Here is a 27144-nt window from a genome sequence, read left to right on the forward strand (position 1 = left end):
TGTCCGGGCAGGAGACGGCGGAGGCGGGGCAAGGGGCGTATTGCTCGTCTGTCTTTCGCGTCAATCATGAGCACGGGGAGGGGCTGGAGGACCAGGCATCCCAGTACGTCCTGCCCCGCCGGAAGTGAATGTGCGGGTTCAGCCGCGGGCTCTGAGCGGGTGAGGCTCGCGGAACCACCGGCCCCGAGAATCGGTGGGGGCAGGTGGCGGACGCCGCTGCTGGGGCCATTTGAGGGGAGCCCCCTGGGGCCTGAAGGGCATTTGTCAGGCGGTACAGAGGGGAACCGTTTGGAGAGGGGAGAAGGGGGCGGGTACGCCCTGTCTAGGGGAACTCGTCTGGCGACCCGGTGTTCCCAAGTCGGAGAGCAGGGGAGGGCGGGGTCTGGACCGAGTGTCTTTTGGGAGGTGGCATTGGCTCGGGTTGGGCTGTTAAGAATTGGCAGAGCAAGTCGGTGGGCCTCGTTTCAAAATACAACTCGGTTTAAATGGTGGAGTGCCCAGGAGAGGGTGGGCTGCAGGAAGCTTGGGAGCGGTTAAATGATTTGCGGACGCAGATCACAAGAAACTGGGTGAGTGGCTATAGGTGGACCTAATTTCACCCGATCCCTATCCTCCTGCCCTCCCTGTTCTTGCAGCCCCTGCCCGGATGGCAGCAGTAGTTCTAGGGGGAGACACCATGGGCCCAGAGCGTATCTTCCCCAATCAGACTGAGGAACTAGGGCCGCACCAGGGCCCTACGGAAGGCACTGGGGATTGGAGCAGCGAGGAGCCTGAGGAAGAGCAGGAGGAAACGGGGGCAGGCCCAGCGGGCTACTCCTACCAACCCCTGAACCAAGATCCCGAGCAAGAGGAGGTGGAGCTGGCACCGGTGGGGGATGGAGAAGATGTAGTTGCTGATATTCAGGATCGGATCCAGGTATGGCAGAGGAGGCACTGTTCTGGCAGGTGAAGCGGGGATCCCTGAAGTGCTGGACCTGAACTGTCTTCTCTGACATTTTAGGCCCTGGGGCTTCATTTGCCAGACCCGCCATTAGAGAGCGAGGATGAAGAGGAGGAGGGAGCTACGGGATTGAGCAACCACAGCTCTATTCCCATGGACCCGGGTAAAGGGAGCATGCTTTCATTTGAAATAATGTTGGAAGAAAGGGACTGGTCAGAGCCAGTTAAGGCAAGTCCTAGAGGGACACCCTGTTCCTAAAACCAGTTTGTGATCTAAGATTTTACAGGCTTCAGGATCCAGGTGGAAGGCTGATTGTGCTAGGCTTGGGTGCTAGGTGGGCATGCCTGGAAGTAACAGGATGGATTTGGCTGCCCTGCTAACCCAGGGGTTATGGGTTAATTCCAAGAATGGGGAGTGGAGCTGGTCCCATCGTTTCCATCCCCTAACGGCTCTCTGTGATTTCAGAACATGTGGAGCTGGTGAAAAGGACGATGGCTGGAGTAAGCCTGCCTGCGCCAGGGGTTCCTGCCTGGGCTCGGGAGATATCAGATGCCCAGTGGGAAGATGTGGTGCAGAAGGCCCTCCAAGCCCGGCAGGGGACCCCAGCCTGGAAGTGACTGCCCCGAGACCTGCCTTATCTCCCTGCGTTCCGGGCCAGAACCAGCATAAGACTGAACACATCCCTGGTTGTAATGTCCATCTCCACCTTCCCCATCTCCCTTTCCACAACACGGCAAATCAGACTTCTTCTCAGAGACCCACTTTATTCAGTTCTGTACATATGGGGACATTGGCCCAAGCCCAACCCATCTTAGCATGTATCACTCTGTGGAGAATAAAGCACCCTATGTACACAGCCAAAAGCTGCACTGCCTGTGCCCCTGGAACCTGGGTCTGGCCCTCTTCAGCCCCTTGCCCCTCCAAGGTGTCTGAAAGGGACAAGTGGGGGCCTGCCCAGCATCAGCACAAAGGAAATAAATAGGTGTTGGAGGAGCAACGCTTAGGGCACTGCTCCCTGCTTCCTCCTAGCTTTGGGAACCAACAGCATGGGAAAGCAGTCAGCCCCAGGGTGGTCCCTTCCGTGTCTGTGATCCCAGGGCTGCTGCTCACCAAAGAGGGGGCACAGGGTAGGGTGTTCACCCCCTTCTCTTGGTGCATCTGGGCCCTATATTCCATCGCCTAAGGTCCATAGCTTATGCTTTTCTCCTTTTGACCTCCCGTGTTGTCTTGGTCAGGCAGGGGATAAGAGAAAATACTTCAACCCCATCAGCCTGCACACTGCTGGGGCTGGGGGCCTATTTGTGCCTGTTGGGGGTTGGCTCCCCTCCAGCTACTCACTCCAGGGGCCAACGGGGCTTGACAGAACTTTGGTGAGAATAATCTCCTGCTGCTCCCTATATGCTTCTGCAGGGGGAGGGAGAGAAGGAAAAACACCTGGAGTTCAAATGAGGATTAAGGGAAGGGAAGAGGAGCATATGTATTCCTGTGTGTATTTCTCAGAGCAGCCTCAGGTAGCTGTGGGGTTAGGAGCAGGAGGGGGACAGGCATCCCCAAGTTGTCTGGGCACTGAGGATCTCAGCGCTCTGTCTGTACTAGCCACAGGGAGGCATGAACACATTTTGGGGAGAAGAGGGACCACTCTGGGGAGGGGGGTCCCTGCTTCAAGTGCCGCATCCCTTCCCTAGAGTAGCTAGAGGCACTGCCTTGCCCCGAGTCAGCCAGTGGGGAGCAGAGGGTGGAGGGCTAGGGCAGCGTCCCAGGGCTGAGTGGGCTGTGGCCCTGTGGTAAGACGGTGAGGGGGTCAGAGAGCCTCCTGACTGGCAGTTAGGAATTCTTCCGCCCGCTTGTGTGCCTCCAGCGCCTTGATGGTATACACATCCTGGGGCAGCTCTGACTTCCGCCGAAGCAGTACCTTCTCCTTCTTGATGTCCTTTAGCATCTACGTGTGGGTACGGAGAAGGCAAGGAATGGTAACCAATTCCCAATAAATTCTATGGCTTCCTCCCCTTATTCAATAGCTCCGCTGCTCCTGTCTCCTTTCCCTTCCAGAGCTTTGATTTCTGCTCCCCACTCCCTCTGTGCCTTCCCACCTGCACAGCCTCCGTCTCCACTGTCCTCTTCAGAAGCTGGATGTCCTCTGCCGTGGGGGTCTCTGTCTCCATCGAGTACACAGGAGGCAGTGGTGGAGGAGCTCGGAACATGGGATACTGGGAAGGAGAGGAAGCACAGGTGGGCGGTGAGAGCCGCTTCAGAAGTCTGTGGACTTGTCTGCTTCATGTTCCTCCTCAAACAAACCCTCCCCCAGGCCAAATCAGGCCCCTGGGTTCAGGGCAGCGGCAGGAAAAGCTCACCTGGGGATTAAGTCGGGCCAGTTCCTCGATCTTTTGCCACATCTCTTCTCTTTCCTTCATTCGGAACCGACCCCTGAGGGAGCAAAGGCAGGATGGGGGGGGTGGGCTTGAGAGAGAAGCAAAGGGAACCTGGGGTGAAGATGGAAGCCCCCAGGTAGAAAGATACTCACTTCTGTTTCTCTGCCTTGTACTGTTGTGTGCAGTCATCAAACAGCTTCTGATTCATCTCCATAAAGAGTTTCAGGGCATTGTAGATCAGGCCATGGATTGTCCTGCCGCCGGGAAGAAGCATCAGGTATAGGAGGCCTTACTTATGCTAAGGGCAGTGCCAGGACCCCAATTTGCTCTCTTCCAGGAAGAGTCTCTGCCTAGAGCTTTCACAGACCCCTGCAGTGTAAGTTTATCTTTCTAGCCAAATCACGTGACTTGAGATTGGCATTTCAGGTTCTTTTATAGGTCTTAGGTATGCTCGTCCATCCTTCACCTCACCCTGTGCTCCAAGAACTTCCTTCTTCCCACTACCTCTATGCTCTGGCCTCCCAGCCGCTTCCTGGACAGCATCTGCACCACAGTGCACTTGCTTTTGGCTGGAGGAAAGCCTCTTTACAACAGGAGGATTCAGCACATGCTAAAAAAGATCACATCAGCTTCTCACAGCACAGAATGAAGTCTCCAAAACTGCAGACTATTTCTGACGGAGAGAAGGTAGGATACAGGCCACGCTCCACCGTACGGTATCACAGACACCTCTCACATGGCCGTCTCCTCCCTGGTCAGTTCCTCATGGGCCAATCAGTGTGCAGTGGGCACTAGCCCCCTTGCTCAGTGGCCCTATGAGGCCACTGGCTCTTTAGTTCTCCCACCCTCTCACAGGTTCCCAAACCAGAGCCCCACCACCCAGCCCTACCCCAGCCACCTACTTGTTCCAGTGGCTCTTGGAGTTCCTGTAGAGCGCGGGGAACATGATGGGGAGGACTCGGGCAGCATTGTCACTTATCAGGCTCATGATGTACTCATTGTTCCAGTAATAGAGAGCACGCTCTGCCACCTGGTGGGGACAGGTGGGGCTCAGCAGGGGTGTGGTTCACTCTGCTGAAAACCCTCCTTGGTTTCTAGGAGACCTGGGGATGGGAGATGCTGGTCCGAGTCTCACCTGGAAATGGGGGCTGGAGACACACTTGGCAAGCTGGCGGAAGAGTGGTTCCATCACTTTGCTGAACTCTGAAGGTTCAATGACATCTAGAATCTCCTCTAGCTCGTTCAGGAACATGACCTCCTTGGGGCTGTGGGTTTTGGGCCAGAACTTAAGAAGTCCTACAATCACCTGTGAGAAGAGGAGGACATGGGATAAAATTCTCACTCAACACCTGCCTGCTTCCGCAGCAAGCCTTCCTACCCCCTCTCCCCACCCTGATGGGCACAGCTCGGGTGGCCTCCACTAACTGGCCTGAATCTCCTTCCTGGATATAGGTTTTACTTTTCCTTCAGAGGAATCCATGTCACCTGTTGGGCCACATCCCTCCTGAGCACCTGCCGATGGCATTATTCGACAGGCAGACTGGGAAGCTGAATTGACAGGAAGAGGGCTGGGGCTGGGAAGGGGAATTACCGGCTCTGTGAGACTGCTCTCCTTCTCCAGGAACTGTACCACACAGTAAGCCAGCTGCAAAAGGTTGAGGTAGACAGGAGGTGAGGTGTAGGGCCCAGGTCTCAGAGGGATCAGGGACAGAAGCAAGAGCCCAGAATGGAAGAAGACGCGTAAAGAGGAATCATCCCACCCACTCCCTCTGCCACCCCCATCCCAGGTGGAACATCTTCCCCTCCCTCTCTTTTCTCTGCTGCCAGATTCAGGGATCATCAGGAGGTACGCAGCTCACCTGAGGGTGGTAGACACTCAGGGACTTGACCTTGTGAAGGGGAAGCAGGACACGGATGAGGAACATCTTGTGCTCTTCCTTAAGGGGCAAGGCAAAGCCGTTGATGATGCTAGGAGTTACAGGAGGTTTGTTAGGACCACAGGGCCATCCGAGCTCAGTGTTCCCGTCCCTCCAACCTTCTGCAGGCACATGTGCCCCACCCCGCCGCTTACCTGCCAAGGATCTCCAAGAGCTCAGCGATCCCATTGTGATGTTCTGTCTCATAGATGAACCTGAAGGAGGAAAGAAAGGCTCTCCTGACAATCCCCAATGTTCCGCCAGCACTCTGTGGGGTCTCCCTACCTCCCTTCTCCCACCCCAACTTAGCAGGGCTTGCTCTGCTCCTAAGCCAGCTCCTGGCCTCACCTGTAGAAGATGTGGTTGATCTGCCTACGGATATAAGCCCGGAGCCCCAAAAACTTGCCGTAGATGCGATGCAAGATGGTCTTGAGGAAGTCCCGCTCTCGAGGATCCTCACTGTCAAACAGGTCCAGGAGCTGGGAGCAGGTGGGAGGAAAGGTGCTGAGTGAGGCAGGAGCCAAGGAAGGTCAGGGCTGGGGTGACATAGGTTCCTAGCCAGGGGACACCCAGAGGTTCTCTGGATGGGAGGGTATGGGGACAAGTCTCTGGAGAGCAGAGTGATTCTCTTTAATAGCTTTCCCCCAGCGTGATATCTGGGTTTGGGTGTCTGCAGGCCCCATTGATGGGGAAGAGATAACGCTTATTTCCTTCAATTATGCTGGGAGCTCATTGAGCAGAGAGATTTGCTTATCCCTCCCACCACCACCAGTTCTCTGCACCACAGTTGAAAGCCCATATATTCAACAGATGGAGAAAGAGTGGGGACCTCACTGAGGGGCTCTGGGGCTAGAGTCCCGGGGCTGGAGGGAGGAAAGGCCAGGAGCTTCAGGGACTCACAGCAAGGACAAACTTCTGGTCGATATACTTCTTGGCTATGTTTGGCTGGAAATCAGGAGACTCGAGGAAACGTAGGAAAAACTCATACACGAGCTGTCAGGAGCAATGCGCATCCACTTAAGGGGTATTCCCCAAGGACTGAGAGATACCCCCACCCCCAGTTGCAGGTCTCAGAGTGCCCCATTCCCTGCAGCCAGGGCCAGCGCGCCCCCTCGCTGTGGTACCTGGAGATGTGGCCAGGCAGCTTCCAGGGTGGGCTCATCTTCTTCTGGGTCAAATTCAGCCCCAGTGGGGTTCGATGAAGGTGGTAGCGTCCGGAAGAGGTTCACTGAAAACTGAGGGGTAGGACCCAGGTAAGAGCTCTGTCCAGGCTTCCCCACAGCCCCCATCCCTCCCTGCTTGCCCCTTTGCCCTGTGCCCACCATGGTGACAGCCTCGGGGTAAATAGCCTCAGTGACAACATCACGGCTGTGGGTGATGTACTCCACCATTTCGTTGAGTCCTGCCCGCTTCACCTCCTTGAATTTGAGGTCACTGAGTGGATCTGATACAAAGTCAAAGAGGACACAGCACTGGCGCAGCTTCTGGATAAAAAGCTCCTCCCGCTCCTGGGTTGGCGAATCTGTGGGGGGAGGCAACAGTCAGTCTCTCCTCCCCAGCCCTTCACTGCCACATGCTACTTCCGTTATGGGGTCATCCTGCTGCCGTCCCGCTCCCCCAGCACCCCAGTCCTGGTGGATCTCCCTCCCACATTGTCTAGAACTTCCGTCCCCCCAGAATTCCCCCAAACCTCCATACCACCAATGTCCAGCGACTCCTAGGCCTGGTGTGCACCAGTCCCTTGCTGTGCCCCCCNGATTCACTGTCTCCCTCTCTCTCTGCCCCCCCACCCCGACTTTTTCTAAGTACCTTTCAGGGCAGGAAGCTTCTGCAACTCCCGGTTCTTGCTGAGATTGAAGCGGGAGGAGCTTTGCCGTCGCTCCTTCTTGACAATCTGGGGCCCTCCAGAGTACTTGATTTTGCTGAGCTGTGTCGGGGGTGGCGTGCTGTTGCTGGGACGCTTGTTGGATGACGGGGGCTGGGGCTGGGGCTGCGGCTGCGGCTGCGGCTGCGGCTGCGGCTGGGGCTGGGCCTGGTCAAACAAGTGATTCGTTGAAGTCCGCTCCCCAAGGTACAGCTCCCAGCCTGGGCCGCGGCCCATCCCGCAGTCCGTCCATGCCTGCCCCGGCCTGGGCAGCCAAGCAGCTGTCTCCTACCCTGGAGCAGCTGTGGTCAGGGTCAGAGATAACTAAGGTTTATTCTCCCCGGAAGGGAGTGGTTAAGAAGCCCTCTCTCTCTGCCTCTTCCCTGGTTGTGCTCTCTCTCTCTGAAGTAAATAAATTAACATTAAAAAAAAAAAAAGACTCTTATTTGGAAGTATAGAAGTCAATTTCCAAGGAAAGGTGAGTTGAAAGCAGTCACCACAAAGCAACAGAATAGGGGCCTAGGCAGGGGCAGCTCCTTTCATTACAAGGCCGAGGGTACTTAGTATCTGACTTTCTGAACAATGTACATGTTGTCATATTGATGAACTTTAAAATAAAACAAAGCTTAAAACCTTGTAATGACAGAAAATTGCTTCCTATGCGAAGTTAAATAAGGATAATGGAAAACTGCACATGCAAAATGAGCTCACCCACATTACAACACGTGCACAGAACCCAAAGCCCAGTGAAGGGAAGGAAAAAAACAAGAGCAAGTCCACCACTGTTCTTATGACTGTCTCCCGCGGTAGCAGAATGACAGATGACCTTCTCTACTTTTCTCAATCTTCTACAAGCTGACGCTTTTATATAACAGGAGGAATAACAGCTAATTTTTTAAAGCTCTCTCTTTCCTCCATCCCAGACACAGGTGTCGGAGCCCCATGAAGGTCACTGTCAGAAGCCTACACACAGGTGTTTGCAAGGCGCTCCGCCCACAGGTACCGTCAGGTAACCACCTGCTGGGAGAGGGAGAAGCTGGGCCACAGGACGACCCTTGCCCCCAGAGACTGCAGCAGAACCAGAGGACTGAGGCCATGTCTAGCTGGGCACCCGCAGAAGCTGACCTTCTGTCCTCATACCTGCCATCCCCACTGCCACTCCAGCCTCCTTCCCAAACACTTCTTACCACAAGATTGGGGCGGGGCGGGGGGAGAGTCCCGGGGTGGCTCAGTTGGTTAAGCGGCTGACTTCAGCTCAGGTCATGATCTCACACTTCGTGAGTTCGAGCCCCACATAGGGCTCTGTGCTGACAGTACAGAGCCTGCTCGAGATTCTCTCTCTCCCTTTCTCTCTGCTCCTCCCCAGCTTGTGCTCTCTCTCGCTCTCAAAATAATTAAAAAAAGAAAAAAAAAAAAAGGAGAATGTGAAATCATCTGGGATGGAGGAAGGGAGGAAGACAGAAATGTTATATTCTGTAGGCTCTGAATTTTTTATAGAAACAATTATGTCAAGCTTGTGACCTAGCTGGGGGCCAGAGGAGAGGAGAGACACACTGGATCCAGCCTGGGGCTGGCCTGTGGGCCCAGTGTAGCTCATTACCGTTTCGGCCATCTGGCCCTCCCCTCCACCTGAAATGATCACTCCAGACACTAATCTGTCTAAGGGGGCACAAGGAAATGGGGCAAGATCAGCCACCACACACCTCGCCTGCCCTGAACAGCACTGAGCCAGCATGACTCTGGTTAGACCGTGCAAGGTGCCTGGGGTCTCTCTTCCCACACACGGCAGATGGATCACACCTTGGTGAGGGACAGGAGATGGAGGCAGAAAGGTGGGGGAACCAGACCCATCCCTGCTCTGTGCCTTCATTTCCCTGTTGTCCAAACAACCAAATCCTTATCTGTGGAGCTTAGTGGCCATGAGTGCAGACTCACACCAGATTGCCTGGGTTGGATTCCTGCTCTGCCATTTCTTAGCCAAGTAACCTCCAGAAAGTCATACAGTCTGTCTGCCTCCATTGCCTCACCTGTAAAGTGGGGATGACAATAGTACCTACCTCATAAGGTTGTAACAACGGTTTAAGTGAACATTACATAGCTCACAGAAGTGCTTTATAAGAAGTAGCTTCTACTACTATCATTATTATTTCCCATCCCTGAATTTTAGAAATGCTACCGGGAAATTCCCGAAATTAACACACCTCAAGTGTTCCTATGGGTCCATTATTTTCCTTGGTCTAAAACGGGGGAACCCAAGAAAGATCCAGTTTAAGTCCCACCCTCTTCCTTATCTGTTTCACTGGCTCTGTGATCATCCCCAGTGATGCCTCTTGGCTTGGTGTGTTCACATGTCCAACTGGACCTCAGTTCGTACCCTTCTGGGTCCCCTCAGCACTGGCACCTAACAGGCATTCAATGAAGATTTGGTTGGTTGATTGACAGGGAGCCAAGCCGGGAACCATCAGAACAGAGCACTGTATGGTATCAGGAGCAGGGCAGGAGGGAGGAACATTAGTGATACCAGGACAAGGGGCTCAGTGGCAGCTAAGGAACAAAACTCTGAGGAAGAGCACATCCCTCTCCATCTTCCCAGATAAGAAAGATACCCTGCACCTCCACAAACCTCACACTGAGGGGATCTCCAGGGAAAGGAGGCATTCACCCAGAGAAGCAAGGCCTCAATTTTCTCTGCTAACAGAGAAATGGACAAATCTTTGGTCTCCCAACTATTCTCCAAGTAGAGTTAAGAGAACAGGTCTCATGGCTAAAAATCGAAGTTTAAAAACCAACAGGGGGCGCCTGGGTGGCTGAGTCAGTTGAGCATCCAACTCTTGATTTCAGCTTCGGTCATGATCTCAGGGTCCTAGGATCGAGCCCTATGTCAAGGGCTGGTATTGGGTGTGGAGCCTGCTTGAGATTCTCTCTCATCCTCTCCTTCTACCCCTCCCCTGCTTGCACTCTCTCTAAAAAATTTTTTTAAATTTTTTTTTATATATTTTTATTTATTTCTAGGAGAGAGAGAGAGACAGCATGAGCAGGGGAGGGTCAGAGAGAGAGGGAGATACAGACTCTGAAACAGGCTCCAGGCTCTGAGCTGNGGGGTGCCTGGGTGGATTAGTCGGTTAAGCGTCCGACTTCCGCTCAGGTCATGATCTTGCGGTCCGTGGTTTCAAGCCCCGTGTCAGGCTCTGTGCTAACAGCTCAGAGCCTGGAGCCTGTTTCAGATTCTGTGTCTCCCTTTCTCTCTCTGACCCTCCCGTGCTCACGTTGTCTCTCTCTCTCTCTCTCTTAGAAAGAAATAAAACGTTAAAAAAATTTCTTTAATAAAATAAAAATAAAAACCACTAGGTTGATGCCTAAAGTCCCTCCTCCATTAGGAATGTATCATTGAAGGCAGGGGTGGCTGGGGACCTGCTGAGCTTAGCTTGTCCCACCTCACCGGGCCACCCTGGTTTTATAAGGACCATTGGCTCCCAGGCCCCACACACAAGAAGCATCTGAGACACAGCTGGTCCAGCCAGCAAACTGCCTGGCTGCCGAGCCTCACTGAGGTGTCCCCTGGTCTATTCTCTCTTTAATAGGTAATGAACGTGCTTATCAGCACGGAGGTACGGGGCTATGCCAGTGATGCACTTCACGTTCAACTCTTTCCCCTAAAAACTTCACTTTTTTTTAGCTTTTTTTTTTTTTTTTAAAGATTTCATCTTTTAGTGGGGCGCCTGGGTGGCTCAGTCGGTTAAATGTCCAGCTTCAGCTCAGGTCATGATCTCACAGTTTGTGGGTTCGAGCCCCACATCGGGCTCTGTGCTGACAGCTAGCTCAGAGCCTGGAGCCTGCTTCAGATTCTGTGTCTCCCTCTCTCTCTGATCCTCCTCTGCTCATACTGTCTCTCTCTCTCTCACACAAATAACTAAAAAACATAAAAATAAATTAAAAAAATTTTTTTTAATTAAAAGATTTTATCTTTTAGTAATCTCTACACCCAACTTTGGGCTCGAACTTATAAACCCGAGATCAAAGGTCACATGTTCCCCTGACTGAGCCAGCTAGGCGCCCAGGAAAAGGTTCAGCTTTTAACTTTTCTACAGACCTGGGCTAGAGGGGGGAAGTAGGTGAGCCCCCTGGGGAACCTTCTACAACCATCACCACCACTGGTGAACACTGACCAAAGGCAACCCAGCCAACCTGGCCATTTCCTCTGCCTGAAGTGCCTTCTCCTCCCACCTCCAAGAAGCCCTCCTAGATTCGGGCCTCCAGCAATCAAGTGGTACTTGGAATTTATGCACCACTTTCGCACTCAAGAGACCGCAACTAAACTTGCCCACTCTGAACCAACCCTAGTCCAACCTGATCCTAACACAATCCCCATTAATAATCAAGCCCAAATATTTAAACCTAAAGTAAGAGACAGAAATATAAATTAAGGGGGCAACTGAGAGGTTCAATTGGGCATCCAAGTCTTGATTTTGGCTCAGGTCACTATCTCATGGTTCATGGGATCGAGCCCTGCACTATTATCCTGGAGCCTGCTTGGAATTCTCTCTCTCCGCCTCTCCCCCTACTCACACCAGCTCTCTCTCAAAATAAACATATTTTTAAAAATTAAGTTAAATTCAAAAAAAGAAATCTAAATTAAGTACTATAGAAAGGATTGTAAAGGGGCGCCTGGATAGTTCAGTTGGTAGAGCATGCGGCTCTTGATCTCGGGGTAGTGAGTTGAAGTCCTATGTTGAGCATAGAGCTTACTTTAAAAAAAAAAAAAGATGTACTAGGGCAACTGGATGACTGCCAGTTAAGCGTCCAACTCTTGGTTTCAGCACGGGTCATGATCTCACATTCGCGGGTTCGAGCCCCATGTCAGGCTCTGCACTGGCAGAGTGGAGCCTGCCTGGGATTCTCTCTCTCCCTTCCTGCCCCTCCCCTGCTCACATGTGCACTCTCTCTCCCTTTCTATTTTTTTTTTTTTTAACATTTATTCACTTTTGAGAGACACAGAGAGACAGAGCATGAGCAGATGAGGGGCCAAGAGAGAGGGAGACATAGAATCCAAAGCAGGCTCCAGGCTCTGTCAGCACAGAGCCCGATGCGGGGCTCGAACCCTCGGACCACGAGATCATGACCTGGGCCGAAGTCGGACGCTCAACTGACTGAGCCACCCACGCGCCCCTCTCTCTCCCTTTCTAAATAAATAAACTGGTTTTTTGGTGATTTTTAAAAAGTATTGTCAGAAAAAGATGAAAGGTAAAACTAATAGTGAAAAACTCAAAGATCGACGTCACAGCTTTTGCATAATCAATTAACTAGCCAAATAAAGATCATTTTAGTTTAAAAGCCCAGAAATCACAGAGGCATTCTCTCCTGGCCTGACACCTAGGGCTTCATCTAGCTGTGTTAAATTATTTCCTTCCTTCATTTAGTCAATAACCATCATGCCAAGCCTTAGAGATTAAAGGGTGGCCCCTGCCCTCAAAGAACTCACAGTCCAGTGGGTGAGACCAACACGCCGGCAGCTCTTGGTACCAGGGAAATGAAAAACACAGAGAACCACCAAGGATATGGGGACACAAATTCTGTCTGAAGAATGAGTGAAGCTGTTCCCGAAGAGGTGACTCTTGATTTGGCTCTCAAAGGACAAACAAACATGAGCTCAGCGGACAAAGGAACAAAGCAGAAAAAGAAAGTAGTCCACACAATGGAATCTCATCAATAAGGGCCCAGAGTCATAAAAGGGCTTGTATCAGGAGATGAGAAGTCCAGAGGTGAGAAACCAGGATGAGGGATAGAAAAACGAGGCGGGGCCAGCTCAGAGGGGTCCAGAGTGTGAACTTGAATTTTAACTTAAAAGCAATGAGATGCCAACAGAGCTTTTTTTTAAAAAACAAAACAAAAAAAAAAAACACCTTTTATTTATTTTTGAGAGAGACCGAGAGTGAGCGACGAGGGGCAGAGAGAGAGAGGGAGACACAGAATCTGAAGCGGGCACCATGCTCCGAGCCGTCAGCACAGAGCCCAATGCGGGGCTCAAACTCACAAACCGCAAGATCATGACCTGAGCCGAAGTCAGACGCTTAATGGACTGAGCCACCCAGGCACCCCAACCAACAGAACTTTTTAAGTAGACGGCTGATAAGACAAAAAAATATTTTTAGGGTAACAATTTTGGCTACTGGGAACACAGGCTGACGTGGAGGAAACTGAGATAATTTCTTCCTCCCTCTGTCCCTGCTCCCAGAACTCAGGACAGGGCCCAGCACACAGCAGAGTCCAGGGAGTGAACTGCTGTCTCCAGTGACAGGCCAGGAAAGACCTTTGCCTGCAGCGAGAGGTCAACAGTGAGTCTGATCTAAGCTCTCAAGGCTCCTTTCCGTTCTAAGACTCTTGCAGAATCTTAGAGCCAGGGTATGACGTCGGTTAAGAACACAGGAGGGGCGCCTGGATGGCTCAGTCGGTTAAGCATCCAACTCTTGATCTCAGCTCAGGTCTTGATGTCAGGATTGTGAGTTCAAGGCCACATTGGGCTCTATGCTGGGTGTGAAGTCTACTTTAAAAATAAATGAATAAAATCTAAAAACACACACACAAAACCAAAACCAAAACACACAGAATCAGCTCGTGCGCAGCAGCACACTGGGTTGAATTCCAGCTCTGCTGTTTACTAGCTGAGTAAGAACTATTTAACGTCACTAAGCCACTAAGCCTCAGTTTCATCTGTAAAATGGGGATGATGACTGATAACAGAATGACCTCAGGGGAGTGTTGTCAAGATTAAATGAGATTAAAAGATTAAATGCAAGCAAAGATCTTAAGACAGTACCTGGGAAGCTGAACAGTGTCAATCCAACATCTTGTGAACATGACCCAATTTGGAAACAGGGTCTTTGAAGCCATAAACAAGTTAGGGTAGGCCCTAAATCCAATGTGCCTAGTGTCTTCATAAGAAGAAAATGCGGACGTGGAGTCCCTGGGTGTCTCTGTTGGTTAAGTGTCTGACTCCAGCTCAGGTCATGATCTCATGGCTCACGAGATCGAGCCTCGCGTCTAGCTCTTGTGCTGACAGCTCAGAGTCTGGAGCCTGCTTCGGATTCTGTGTCCCTCTCTCACTCTGCCCCTCCCCCACTCATGCTCTATTTCTCTCTCTCTCTCTCAAAAATAAATTTTAAAAAAAGATGAAGAAAATGTAGACACAGAGACATACTGGGGAGAACCCCATGTGAAAGAGGAGGAGACAGGAGGGATCCATCCATAAGCCAAGGAACACCAAGGACACCATAATCCAGGGAGAGGCACGGAAGAGATTCTTCCCTAGAACCACAGAGGAACATGGGCTACGGACACCTCGATTTCAGATTTCTGGCCTCCAGGACCATGAGAGAATAAATCTGTTATTTTTGTTATTTGAAGCCACCTGGATTGTGCCCATTTGTTATGGCTGCCCTAGGAACCTAACACACAAGTAACTGCTCAATAAAGTAAATGGTGGCTGCTGTCATTTTTCAAACCAATTGGAAATGCTCTGGCAAATGCATGACACAGGGCAAATTTGGCTAGAAGAGCCCAAATTCTGGACTAGAAAAAAAGCAAGGGAAGGACTGTGCCAAACAGCTTTTGATCACCTGAGCCTCATAGCCTGGCCCCCAACTTTTCCACCTTTCCTCTGCCTGGGGCCACATGGGTTCATGTCTGGAAAATCATGCAGAATTCCTGTGTCCGCCTCATACAGGTGAGCAACATTTCACAAAACAGAGCCCAAGGTGAACTCAACACTTTCCTTTTTCAAATAGATGTGTCAAGAAAGACAGTGGAGAAATCCTAGCAGTTAGTCTCTGCCTGTTTCTTAACTTGTTTGAGCTTTCATTTTCCTGTCTAGGAAAGGAGAGGGTTAGACTCTAAGGTTACTTCCAACGCTTATTTGAAGTTGATTCGTTTACTTATTCATTCATGAATGCGTTCATATACTGGCACCTGTAATGTGTCAAGCCCTTCGGCGTCAAAGGGAAGCCTCACGGAGCTCATGTGCTAACAACGCAAAAGTTAAAACGGATAAACAATGAATTCACACCAAATTGTTTAATTACAGCTGTGGTTAAATGCTGCTGGGTGTGTGTGTGTGTGTGTGTGTGTGTGTGTGGAGGTACTGGATGCTTGAAGAGCAAGTGGCAGGAGTCCTGACCACATCCTGGTGGGGAGAGAGGGGGAGGCGGTCAAGGAAGGCAGTTTTTAGGACAAGACATCCAATCTATCTAATGACTGAACATGTAGGAGTTAGTCAGGCAAAAGATGAGAACAGCCCCCTAACTATTCCTTTCTGTCCCTTTAAATCCTGTTTCTAAGTCTCTCTTGCTGCTTTGAATGTCAGTTGCCAGCTCCCAGGCACCTTCCCTGTGGGTCCCACAGATGTCACCATTCCTAAAGGGGAGCCTGAGCCCAGAGGGAGTGTTTCCCAGGAGCGCTGACTGATGAGTTATTAAGAACCAAGTGCATAAGGAGCACCTGGCCGGCTCAGTTGGCGAAGCATGTGACTCCTGATCTCAGGGTTGTGAGTTCGAGCCCCACATTGGGCATAGAGATTACTTACAAAAATAAAAAGTAAAAATAAAATACCTCCCCCCCACAAAAAAAAGAACAAAATACATGAGCGTACAGATGTGGGGAAGAAACAAGGGGCCAGCTCCAATATACCCAGCCCCCTCCCTCAGAGTCCAGAGTCTGGTGGAAAGAAACCCATGTGGGAAAAATAGTTACAACAAAAAGTGATAAGGTCTATCCTGGACACATGTTCAGATTTCTGTTTAAGGGCAGAGGAAGGAGGAGTTCATCTTCTGTGGTCCTCAACTCCCATGTCTATAAAATGGGGAATACCTGCCCTGCTTCCTGTGATTACTCAAGTGAGCCCTAAAACCAAGGTCAGGGGTGTGGAAAGTGCTTGGATCTCTTTACCTAAAACCAAGGTCAGGGGTGTGGAAAGTGCTTGGATCTCTTCAGAGGTGATAGGGACCAGAAGTACCTCAAAAAGTCTAAATCCGGGGTCAACCCCAACACTTGTTAATCAATCTCTTCTTCCCCCCAAATCCACAAGCCCTGCCCATAATTAGAGAGATGGTTCCTGTTGTCCTCCAAGCCTCTAAACAGTTTAGAACAGGAGAGAAGAAGCAGAGGGGGCACCCGGGGGGCTGTTGGTTAAGCGTCTGACTCTTGATTTTGGCTCAGGTCATGATCTCATGGTTCATGAGACTGAGCCCTGTGTCAGGTTCTGCATTGACTGTATGGAGCCAGCTTGGGGTTCTCTCTCTCCCTCGCTCTCTGCCCCTCCCCCACTCACTCATACTCACACGCTCACACTCTCCCCCTCTCAAAATAAACAAACAAACAAAAAAGGCAGAGAAGCCAAGGATGCCCAGTTTCTGAGTAGCATGGGTACTTGCTCAACATGTTCACAGGACTGGCCACCATCTTGAACATCGCACTGAGCACACTTCCAAACGCTCCTGGACATAATCTGGACTTAAGTCTCTCCACCCTCCAGTGCTCTCTGTGCTTGCCATTTATTGCTTTACAGCCCTTCCAAGCTGTGCTGACCTCTGCTCATCACTGTCCTTTAGGAGGTTCCCATTCGATCAGAACCAAGGGCAGTGGGCCCAGTCCCGGCCGGCTCAGGGACACCAGCCACTCCCCACCCCCACCCCACCCCAAGCCATGCCAAAGCCACTCATTCCTCACTAAGCACCCGTGTACTTTTTCCCTTCTCCCCAGCACCTGCTACCCCTACCTTTTTGTCCTAAGGAGAAAGGAATTCTTATCATTCAAGGTTGGCAGACAGAGTAATGACTTTCACAGGAATTGCTGAGGAGTCTGAAGGACTGCAGAACATATTTGCTCTACACCAGCTGAAGGGGCAGGCTCCCTGAGGGCAGTTACGTGGCTGGGCTGTCCAAGCCCCTCCCAGGCTGTGGAAGGCCCCTTCCCTTCTGCCTGGATCACTTCTGGCCCCCTGGGATCCCTCGCCCCACTAGCCCTTGAGCAGTTTGAGCTCATGCCTGCACCGTAACTAGAGCTGGGCCCACTTTCATTACCTCCTCAGTGCTCTCGCCTCCACCATCCTTGCCCGAGCTGCTCGGCTTGGCCGTGCCTTTGGCAAGCTTGGGGGTCTCCTGAAGGGGGAAGAGAGACGTAGTTAGCAGATGCCAAGGAAAGGGAGAGGCCTCATCTGGACCGCTTAGGTCTATGTTGTAATTACCCTCTGTCCAACGGAAGCAATCAATCAGAACCACTGAACATCCACCCTGTACCTAGCCCAGGGGAGGATGACTTGGGGCACACAAAGGGAGAGTCAGTCCCTCCTAAGAGTTTGGAATGTGGTGAGGAAGACATCACTAAGACACAATAATTAAGCATGATAATAATGACTGTCCCCTCACATGGCTGCTGCATGAGTGAGGGCGTGGGAGCGCCTCCGTCAAGGAAGAACCAGGGAGTGGAGCTTTAAGGGGAAGCACCACAGAACAAGCTACTGAGCCTGGCTTCTGGGTAGAGGGGGCGGGGGGGGGGGGGGNCCCTCTCACTCAAGGCCATCTGCAAAGACCTGGAGGCCTTTCTTTGGAAATTACAAAAAACATCCAGACTCGAGGGTGCTGCTGGCACAATCAAGTATAGGAACTATCCCTAAGAGTGCCTTGGTGGACAAGCACAGGGATGGGGGTAAGACCCTGAATGCTACAAGAATGAGTGCTAGTCCGAAGTCTCCCTTGGGAACCGAGCTGCTGGCTCAGAGCCCTGGCCTGCCTGGCGTCTCTTCCTATGCCTCGGGCCAAAAAGAGCAACTGCACAGGGACAGAATGGGGAAAATGTGAAAAAGACTTGGGGATTTAGGTCTCATTCAAGCTCAACACAAGTCCCTGTGCCAGGGCGGCCCCAGCACCCCGGGACCTTCCATCCAGTTAGCAGACAGGGTGCAGAGCGCTTGGCATGGGGTGGAGGGATGGAAGTGCCCCTGTCCTTGGCACCTGACGGGGCTATTCAGGAGGATCTGGTTTGGTCGTGAGCATCGGACTTTGGGAGGGACAAAGACAAATCCTAGGTTCTCTTCTGGTGAAATGCAACCCATACTGGGAGTGGATTCAAAAGCCTGTCCTGAGAGCAACAGCTGCAAGGTTGGGATGGCTAACAATGGAAGGGAGGAGTCCCGGCAGTAGGCGAGCAAGAGGGGGTTTTAGGAATAAATGAAGAGCTGTCATGTGGACTAAAGATGCAACTTGTTCCGTGTGGATCCAGAGGCCCAAGAGTCACAAGCTGAAGTGGCAGGAAGACAGGCTAAGGCTCCAGATGAGGAAGGATTTTCTCCTGGAACAGCTGGGCAGAAACCAGCTGCCTGCAAGCTCCCCAGTCCTGGGAGCATTCAAGCAAAGGGGAATTTGTGACTCTTCTCTCGCCGGGGCAGAAGGGGTTTGAGTCCTAAATGAAGACTGTCGGAGGACCTTGGAAGTCACTTCCAGCTCCGAGATTCTGACACTCGATGGTAACTGAGCCCCTTCAGTGACAAGCCTTAAGTCACAGTGACTATGGGGGCACAAGATTTCTGGGAGAACAGAGCTCTGTGTGGGCTGGAGGAGGGGGCAGGGAGGATGAGAGCCCTTCCTTCCCAGGTGGGGAGCAGCTCCAGGTGTCAGCCAGTGGGAAGGCGCTCCTTCTTTGGGCTGAGCGCTCTCCCACCTGCCCAGTGACCAGGCTGGCAGGCATACAGACCCCTTGCCAGGGGCCAGGGAGCGTGGCGTGTAGAGGAAAAGGATGAGGGGCGCAGGCAGGAGTCACGGAGGTGATTGCACATACCTCGGACGTGGGCCTCGTGGGCAAAGCTGACCCACCTTTATACCCGTCGCACCTCTCTACTTGACCGCAAGTCCTTCTCCTTCTCCACCAGCCCTTCAGCACTTAAGCATACCTACCAGCGAGAGTGTGCCGAGAGACATCGCAGCTGCCTGGGTGTGTGGGCGTGTGTGGGGGCATGGGGAAACCACACCCACCGCCCTGGCTCCCAAGGAACAGGTCAAGTGCACACAGTGCAGCGCAGCACAGCCTAGCCGTTAAGTGCCGCCTGGCACCGGGGGTCTGGAGCCCACACTGTGTTTGGGGCCCAACTCTTCCTAGCTCTGTAATAGCAGGCAGGTTAACTAGCCTCTCTGAGGCTCTGTCCTCCTCTTTTAAGTGACAACAATCACATGACCTAATTCCTTTAGCACAGTGTCCAGCAATCGCAATGTTAGCCCATGTTATTACTATTATTAAAAACAAGAAGAAAGTGGAAAGGAGCAGGGTCGTGCCACCTGGGAAACTAAAAGAGATTCAGTCCCAGATCAGAACATGAGGGAAGAGGAGGCAAGCAAATCCCCCGGGGGACTGACTCAGCATCCATCTATTGAGGGCCTACTGGGTGCAAGGAAGAGGCCAAACCAAAATGGAGCTTAGTTATTGTCTCAAGGGGGAAGAAAAGATTTGTCCACAATTAATTCCAGTCCAAGGGAGCAAAAAAGGACCATAAGTGACCTATCAAGTGTTCTGCAAATCCCACAGATGGGGGAGAGCTCGCTGGTAAGTGAGGGTTCAGGAAAGGCTTCAGGGAGAAGGCTGTAAAGGCCAAGGTCACACAGAAGGATGGCCAAGACTGGGCAGCAGAGATAAAGGAGAAAGGGGAGAGGTGAAGGATGTGCAGTAAAGATCCTCCTCTCTGCCCCCACCCCATCCAGGCAAAGCTCAGTCACACTGTCACCTCCCTCTCCCTCAGGGCTTGTTAACCATTGAAGGGTGCCAAATGCAACTGGAAATCAAAAGCAGAAAGTTAAACCTTCAAGGCAATCAGAGATGCCTCGCTCTGTGCAACCCAATTCTTCCAATACTGTTTCCCAGCCAAATACTACGGTCAAATATCTCCGGTCCTGGCAAGCCTAAGAATTTTTCTTCTCAATCACCCAGTAGAGGAAGGCTTACCTGTAGATGGGACCGTGTCTGTTCTATCAGACTAAAAACAACAGATGGGTGGGGACTTTACCGGCTTCCCCTGAATTTCATGCCCCTCCGCACTCCTGAAGGAGCCCCTTAGCCTCTGGTGTGGCTTAATTGTGTGTGCATCCTTCACAGCTACGCTGCCCCAACCACATCAGCAGACCCACTCCCCAAGGACACAGGGCCTGGGTGGGGAACACCAACCTGCCAGCCCAGGACCCCAGGAGGTTCAGTGCCTCGTACACTATCAGCAACTCTACACTCAGAACCTCTGGCTCTGTGAAGTTATGGAAACGACCCAGAATCAGAGCTACTTGGGAAATCTCCAAAAGCCCCAGGACAAAGAGTTGAAATGATAAGGTCAGAGATGCCAGCCCAGCAACCGGCCAATCGGAGGGCAAATGAAAGCAAGACACCTTTGGGGTCATAAAGTGGCTGAGCGGAGCACCAGGCCAGAGCCAGCCGCCACCACGAGGGGCCAGCCCCAGGAAAGGAGAAGCTGGGGGAGGCTGGAGCTGGTATCCTAGCATCCTCCGTGTGAGTCTGTACCTCAAAGGAGCCACACCTCTGAGTCAGACCTCAGCAACAGCAGGAAATAGAAGGTAGAGAAAGGCAGGGATGAAGAACAGGGGCAAGAAGGCAATATGGAAGTAGAAGAGGAAGGTGAAAGAAGGCAACATCAAGAAATGGCCTGTATCGGGACACCATGACAAAGTCAAGGGTGCCCAGGGGTTGGCTCGCCTTTGGGGTAAGAAGGAAAATTCAGCTGATAGTAAGGGCAAATTCATAATTTGAGGATAAGTGTAGCCCGGGAAAGGCAGCACTGGTGCAAAAGTGGAAAAATGCAAAGGTTATCCTAAGATTAGGAAAAGGAGAGGACCTTGCTCAGATTAGGAGAGGTAACTGATTTAGGATGAACCTGCAAGTCGGTCGATGCCTGTTAGGGGGGCTTTGGTACAAAGGAGGCCTTTAAGTCAAGAGACCTGATATTGCAGCTGGGCCTCGAAGCAGACTGTGTGACCTTGGCCAAGTCCCTTCCCTTCTCGGGGCCTCAGTCTCCTCGTCTGTATCACCAAGGATTGTGCTGAATGCGCTCAGAGGTCCCTTCCAACACTGACGTTCTGAGGTTCCATCAACAGAAAGAAGGGCTCGGTCCTGGCTTACAAGTTTGTGTGTGAAGGAAGAACTAGAGGGAGGGGCCTAGGCCAGATTTGGTGGAGAAGAGAGAAAGCAGAGCAGTTCTAGGTCAAGGTGCTTGGCGGGGAGGGAGAAGGGGCTGTAGGGGACGGTGGAGAAGGCCGGCCCAGGCCCGGCGCGTAAGAAGAGAAGGGAAGGGGCTGCGCGCAATGGGGGGCGGGGGGAGGTGGGCTGGAAGGAGGTGCTGTCTCAGATGAGAGGCTGTCCCAAACGGGTAACCGGGTGGGGAGCGGGGAGAGTGGGGTGGGGGCGGGAGGAAAAAGCAGGGGAGTGACCTGGGAATGGAGCAGATCTGGAGGGAGGTGGTTACCCTGGGCCGGGGATAGGTGAAGGGAGGAAAGGAGGGAGGTGTACGCGGGGGACTCTATCCCAGGCAAGGTGAGGGAGCTTTTCCAGCTGCAGCACAGGCTGGGGGTGCGGCTAGCGGCGGGGGCGGAGGGCTGGCCCCGGGAGTCCTGCGGGGGCCGGACGGGAGGGTCAGTCTGGGGCTGTCCCGGGCCTGGCTCGGCCTCTCCCAGTGCTCCGCGCAGGCCCCAAGGCGGAGGCGCGAGGAAAAGGGCCACGCTCACCTTCTCCTTCTTCAGTTTATAGGGCATCTCGGCCCGTCCGGACCCAGCCCGGCTCCTGCGGCCCCGCTCCGGCTCCGGCTTTGCTCGGCCGCACTCGGCCCGCTCGGCGTCTCTTCGCCACCGCCTGCGCGCTGCGCCCGGGTCGAGCGGTGTCTGCGCCTCCAATTGGCCCGAACTCTTACAAACCTGCCTGACAACCAGGCGCCGCCTCCTTGGATTGGTTATTGGGGCCAAGCTGCTTCCTTTTTTTCTCATTGGAAAGGAAGAGTACAAACCGCCAGGGTTCGTCTCCCAGAATTGGCTGAGTGGGAGATCCCGCCCTAAAGTGGGTCGAGCTTAACGAAGGAGGCGGGGAGAAGGGGAAGCCCTAGCTTAGCACGGAGTGCCGCACTCCGGCGTCTGGTGTGCGTCGGCCTCTGCCATTCTTTGCAGCCTGTTCCCTTCTAAAGTGGCTCTCACTCTTTCCCGGCTCTGCTCCTTCGCCCAGTACGAATGGAAGGAAAGAAGCCCTAAAACGAAGGGTACCTTTCTTCATCTGGGTAATTAGCACTAATTGCATATGCAAAATTAGTGGAGAGAGCTCCCAGGAGTCCTCCAGGGCATCCGTTTCCGAATCAAAAGGGAAGGCTGGGTGCCTGGGACCTTGGTGAGATGAGATGAGAATCCGGGGTCTGTTACAGTTTTGGAAAGAGGCTCCCCGTTCCTATGGCAAGTGCTCCGGGACTGGGGAACCAGCTAGATGGGAACCCTTGGGAATACAGCGGAAAAGCTACCTCTTATTGAGTGTCTCAGGAAATACATCTCTAACTTCCCACCCTGCCCAAGCCAATGTCCTAAAGGATAAGATCATTTCCTGCCCTAAAGGAGTTAGCTGGTGAAGTTCACAGACTTATATAAACAGATGCTTAAGATACAATATAATAAATTACACAAATCTAGAGGTGGCTGGAGGAGTATGTTCCAGAAAGTCGACTTTAGTAGATGATTTTACTATGTGAAGACATTGATTGGAGAAGGCTCAAGAAAAAAAAGCCTGTGACCCTTGACCAGGAGAGCAACGTTACAAGACAAAGGCCATGGGCATGGAGAAGAAAGGACAGAACTGGGAAATGTGTAGAATCAACAGGACTTGGTGATTCACTGGAATGTGGGGAAGATGGTAGGGGAAAGGGAGGAGTTGAAAATGACTTCTGGAGCCGTCAGAAATGTAGAAGGAAAACTGGTGTCATAATGGCAAAGGAAGTAAAAGAGGATTGGCCAATAGTGTCAGATTCCAGGGAATGATTAAGATAAAGATCAAACAACACCACCTTGATTCTGTAGTTGCCGGTGATCTTTGCAGGAAAGTTTTAGAGTGGAAGGAAGGCTATAATGGGTTGAAGAGTGAGCAAGAGGTATGGCAGTAAGGACAACCAATGTAGACTCCTATCTTTTTTTTTTTAATGTTTTATTTATTTCTAGGAGAGAGAGAGAGAGACAGCGTGAGCAGGGGAGGGTCAGAGAGAGAGGGAGTCACAGACTGAAACAGGCTCCAGGCTCTGAGCTGGCAGTCAGCACAGAGCCCGACGCGGGGCTCGAACCCACGAACCGCGAGATCATGACCTAAGCGAAAGTCGGACGCTTAACCGACTAAGCCACCCAGGCGCCCCTGTAGACTCCTATCTTATAGAAAAAGCATTTGGCTCCCAATGACCAATGACAATTTAAAGGAGACTGCACACCAACCATTATTTGCTGGAGGAAAAGCCCAGGAAAAAAGGATATTCGTTTATGGATGGATATTTGTGTTTGTGTGGGTGCTGAAGCAGGCAGGATACCAGACTTATTTACCCATTCCCAAGGTGTCGAGGAGCCCTGTAGTCTTGAGGCCTAGGGCTTGCCTATATAAAGCAGTCATATCCTCTTTGGACCCACCCAACCATCGTCCCAGTCCTTGGACCCTCTAGAAAGTGAGGGACAGAGCTACATAATATAATTCTGAAGTACCAGATGGGAACTTTTGTCCATTTCAATTCAGGTCCCTAGTACATTTTGTTTTGTTTTGAGAGAGAGACAGAGACAGAGTGCCAGCTGGGGAGAGGCAGAAAGAATGAGAGAAAACAGAATCTGAAGCAGGTTCCAGGTTCCAGGTTCCAAGCTGTCAGCACAGAGCCCAATACAGGGCTCAGACTCATGAACCATGAGATTAACTGATTGAGCCAGCCGGGCGCCCGGGTCCCTAGTATATTCTTGCATGCTCCTTTAAAGATGTGGAATTGGGGGCACCTGTGTGGCTTTCGGCTGAGGTCATAATTTCACTGTGAGTTTGAACCCCACATCGAGCTCTTGTGCTCAAAGTGCAGAGCCTGATGGGGATTCTCTCTCTCCCTCTGTCTCTGCCCCTCCCCTGCTTGCTCCCTTTCTTTCTCTCTCTCAAAAATAAATAAAAATTAATTAATTATTTTAAAAAGCCGTGGGCAACTGAGTGGTTCAGTCAATGAAGCATTTGACTCTTGATTTCAGCTCAAGTCATGATCTCATAGTTCATGAGATCAAGCGCCACATTTGGCTCTTCACTGACAGCTCAGAGCTTGCTTGGAATTCTCTCTCTCCATCTCTCTCTCTCTGCCCCTCCCCTGCTCACACTTGCTCTCTCTCTCTCAAAATAAGTAAATAAATAAATAAACTTTTAAAAAATGTACTAGGGACTAGGGCTGGCTTAGTAAGTAAAGCATGCGACTCTTGATCTTTTTTTCCCTTTTTTAAGCTTATTTATTTATTTTGGGGTGCCTGGATGGCTCAGTTGATTAAGTATCCGACTTCACCTCAGGTCATGATCTCACGGTGCATGAATTCGATCCCCTCGTCGGGCTCTGTGCTGACAGCTCAGAGCCTGGAGCCTGCTTCAGATTGTGTCTGCCCTCACTCACAGGGATGTTTAAATGAACACTAAAAAAGTTTTTTAAAGTAAAAAAAAATAGTTTATTTACTTATTTTGAGAGACAGAGACAGTGTGCAAGTGGGAAAGGGACAGAGAGAGAGGGAGAGAGAGAAAATACCAAGCAGGCTCCACACCACCAGTGCGAAGTCCAATGTGGGGCTTGAACTCATGAACCATGAGGTCATGACCTGAGCTGAAGTCAGATAGTTAACCAACTGAGCCACCCAGGTGCCCCAGTGACTCTTGATCTTAAGATCATGTGTTCAAGACCCATGTTGAGCAGATTACTTAAAAAAAAAAAAAAAGATGTGGAACTGGGCAAAATCAAGTGTAAGACTAGCGGTGCCTCCAGGAACTATAATCAGACATTTAAAAAATATTTTGTCTCACTAGGAACAGAAATACCTTATAACATATAAACCTAATATTCAACTCTCAGATTTTCAGGAATGCCTAATGTACAAAATAGAAGGCTACCTCAAGCTGTTCAGCTGTGAAAGAAAGGAGTAAGTTGTATAGTGATTGGAAGAGAATACAAGGTCCAGAAAGAGTAAATCACCACCTGGGCGCTTGGGTGCCTCAGTCAGCGGAGCATCTGCCTTTTGGCTCAGGTCATGATTTCATGGTTGGTGAGTTCATTCGAGCCTCAGATCAGGCTCCTTGCTGTCAGCACACCTCCCGCTTCAGATCCTCTGCCCCCCTCTTCTCTCTGCACCTCCCTCACTCACACTTTCTCCCAAAAATAAACATTAAAAGAATAATAATAATAAAAGCAATTTTTTTTCAAATGTTTCATTTATTTCTAGGAGAGAGAGAGAGGGAGACAGCGTGAGCAGGGGAGGGTCAGAGAGAGAGGGAGTCACAGACTGAAACAGGCTCCAGGCTCTGGGCTGGCAGTCAGCACAGAGCCCGACGCGGGGCCCAAACCCACGAACCTCGAGATCATGACCTAAGCGAAAGTCGGATGCCCAACCGACTAAGCCACCCAGGCGCCCCGATAAAAGCAATTTTTAAAAAGCAGATTACCACCAACCAATCCATTGATTCTAAGTGTAAATATATTGTTAATAACTGGAAATGCGGCCTACCAGTGTCCACGTGTCTTTTTTTTTTTTTAATGTTTTATTTATTTCTGAGAGAGAGAGAGAGTGAACAGGGGAGGGTCAGAGAGAGAGGTAGACACAGAATCCGAAACAGGCTCCAGGCTCTGAGCTGGCTGTCAGCACAGAGCCGGATGCAGGGCTGGAACCCACAAACTGTGAGATCATGACCTGAGCTAAAGTCAGTTGTTTAACGACTGAGCCACCCGGGCGCCCCTCCACGTGTCTTGTACAAAGCAGTGGAGGTGGAGACAAGGATGGACTCCAAATGACAGCCAAGTTGGGAAGCAAGCTGTTGGTTGGGTGCTCATGACTGAAGCCTTGATCCCCTCTTTTCTTCCTCCCCTGCTGCCCACCCCTCGGGGGTAGAAACAGGACATGGGTCTCCCGTCTGCAAGGACTGGTTGGGAGGGGGCGAGGAGCAGAAAGAAGGGAGAGCAACCTGTTTGGGAGGAATGAAAAAGCAATAAACGGGCAATAAACAGGACAAGAAACACTGGAAGGTGGGTTTTGGGGTAGGATGTGTTGAAACAGACATGGCAGCACCAAGTACTCCAGGGCTACGCGAATCACGCGTAGTAATCCAGCCAGCAGCCGCTACCTACCGGTCAGCGCGTCTGAGAGTTTTGTCCTGCTACTCGCTCCTGTAACCTTCCCCACAACCCCCAAACCCCGGTGCCTACAGTTCCGCAGTGGAAACTGTGGGAGTTCCATAGAGTAGTGGAATCCTCCCTCAACACTCCACCCATAGCTCCTAGCACTGGGCCAAGCTGGTCCTGGGCACGCAGGAGGTTCGCTGATCGTTCAGTTAACTGCTGAGAGCGTCGCAGAAGAGCTGAGGGGACGTTAATCCCTTAGCAGGCGAGGACGGCGGGTCCCAGCAAACACAGTCTCAAAGGACTACGCAACGGCAGTGAATGTGTTACTGCCACCGAGGAACCAACCCGTCAATCCTACCCACGGCTCACCCTCCGGTTGCACGCCCCAGGAACGCGCCGCCCCTCCTACTCCTCTCGCGCCTCCCGGGACGGAAGCGGAAACGGCGTGCGGCGATCTGGCCCGGAACCGCGCTCCTACAGTTTCCTCGTTGGTCTCCTGTCACCATGGCGCTGGCCGTCTTGCGGGTCCTGGAGCCCTTCCCGGCCGAGGCACCCCCGTTGGCGGTGCTGCTGCCCCCCGGGGGCCCGTGGCCTGCGGCGGGGCTGGGGCTGGTGCTGGCCCTGCGCCCTGCAGGGGAGAGCCCCGCAGGGCCGGCGCTGCTGGCGGCCGCCCTGGA

The 27144-nt window shown here is 51.9% G+C and overlaps 3 protein-coding genes across 5 annotated transcripts in view; 2 read left to right on the forward strand and 1 right to left on the reverse strand.

Annotated features, from left to right (window-relative positions):
* Positions 1-51: 51 nt before the first annotated feature.
* Positions 52-1803, forward strand: MEA1 (male-enhanced antigen 1). 3 transcript variants are annotated; one of them, XM_077764936.1, is made up of 4 exons: positions 52-193; positions 636-916; positions 1001-1103; positions 1406-1803. In XM_077764936.1, the coding sequence occupies exons 1-4, from the start codon at positions 67-69 to the stop codon at positions 1555-1557; spliced, it is 663 nt and encodes a 220-aa protein (XP_077621062.1). In that variant the 5' UTR covers positions 52-66; the 3' UTR covers positions 1558-1803. The 3 variants fall into 3 exon arrangements, with proteins under 3 accessions (XP_077621062.1, XP_077621064.1, XP_077621063.1); XM_077764938.1 differs by having other exon boundaries at positions 72-159; XM_077764937.1 differs by having other exon boundaries at positions 191-271.
* Positions 1685-22016, reverse strand: PPP2R5D (protein phosphatase 2 regulatory subunit B'delta). Its single transcript, XM_077764935.1, has 16 exons — positions 21849-22016; positions 17160-17237; positions 7035-7257; positions 6548-6747; positions 6350-6460; positions 6126-6218; positions 5574-5704; positions 5381-5440; positions 5169-5277; positions 4901-4954; positions 4445-4615; positions 4212-4339; positions 3462-3563; positions 3292-3364; positions 3031-3147; positions 1685-2879 (listed from the first exon to the last, which is right to left on the reverse strand). Exons 1-16 carry the CDS (start codon positions 21873-21875, stop codon positions 2742-2744), a joined length of 1815 nt encoding a protein of 604 aa, XP_077621061.1. The 5' UTR covers positions 21876-22016; the 3' UTR covers positions 1685-2741.
* Positions 22017-26888: 4872 nt separating this feature from the next.
* PEX6 (peroxisomal biogenesis factor 6) overlaps positions 26889-27144 on the forward strand; it is an 11502-nt gene continuing 11246 nt past the window's right edge. The window contains exon 1 of the mRNA XM_077764939.1: positions 26889-27123. Coding sequence (XP_077621065.1) covers positions 26972-27123 — 152 coding nt within the window. The 5' untranslated portion in view covers positions 26889-26971. The remainder of the gene's footprint in view (positions 27124-27144) is intronic.

Source organism: Crocuta crocuta, unplaced genomic scaffold (assembly GCF_008692635.1).
Source record: "Crocuta crocuta isolate KB4526 unplaced genomic scaffold, BGI_CrCroc_1.0 scaffold44, whole genome shotgun sequence".
NCBI classification, from domain to species: domain Eukaryota; kingdom Metazoa; phylum Chordata; class Mammalia; order Carnivora; family Hyaenidae; genus Crocuta; species Crocuta crocuta.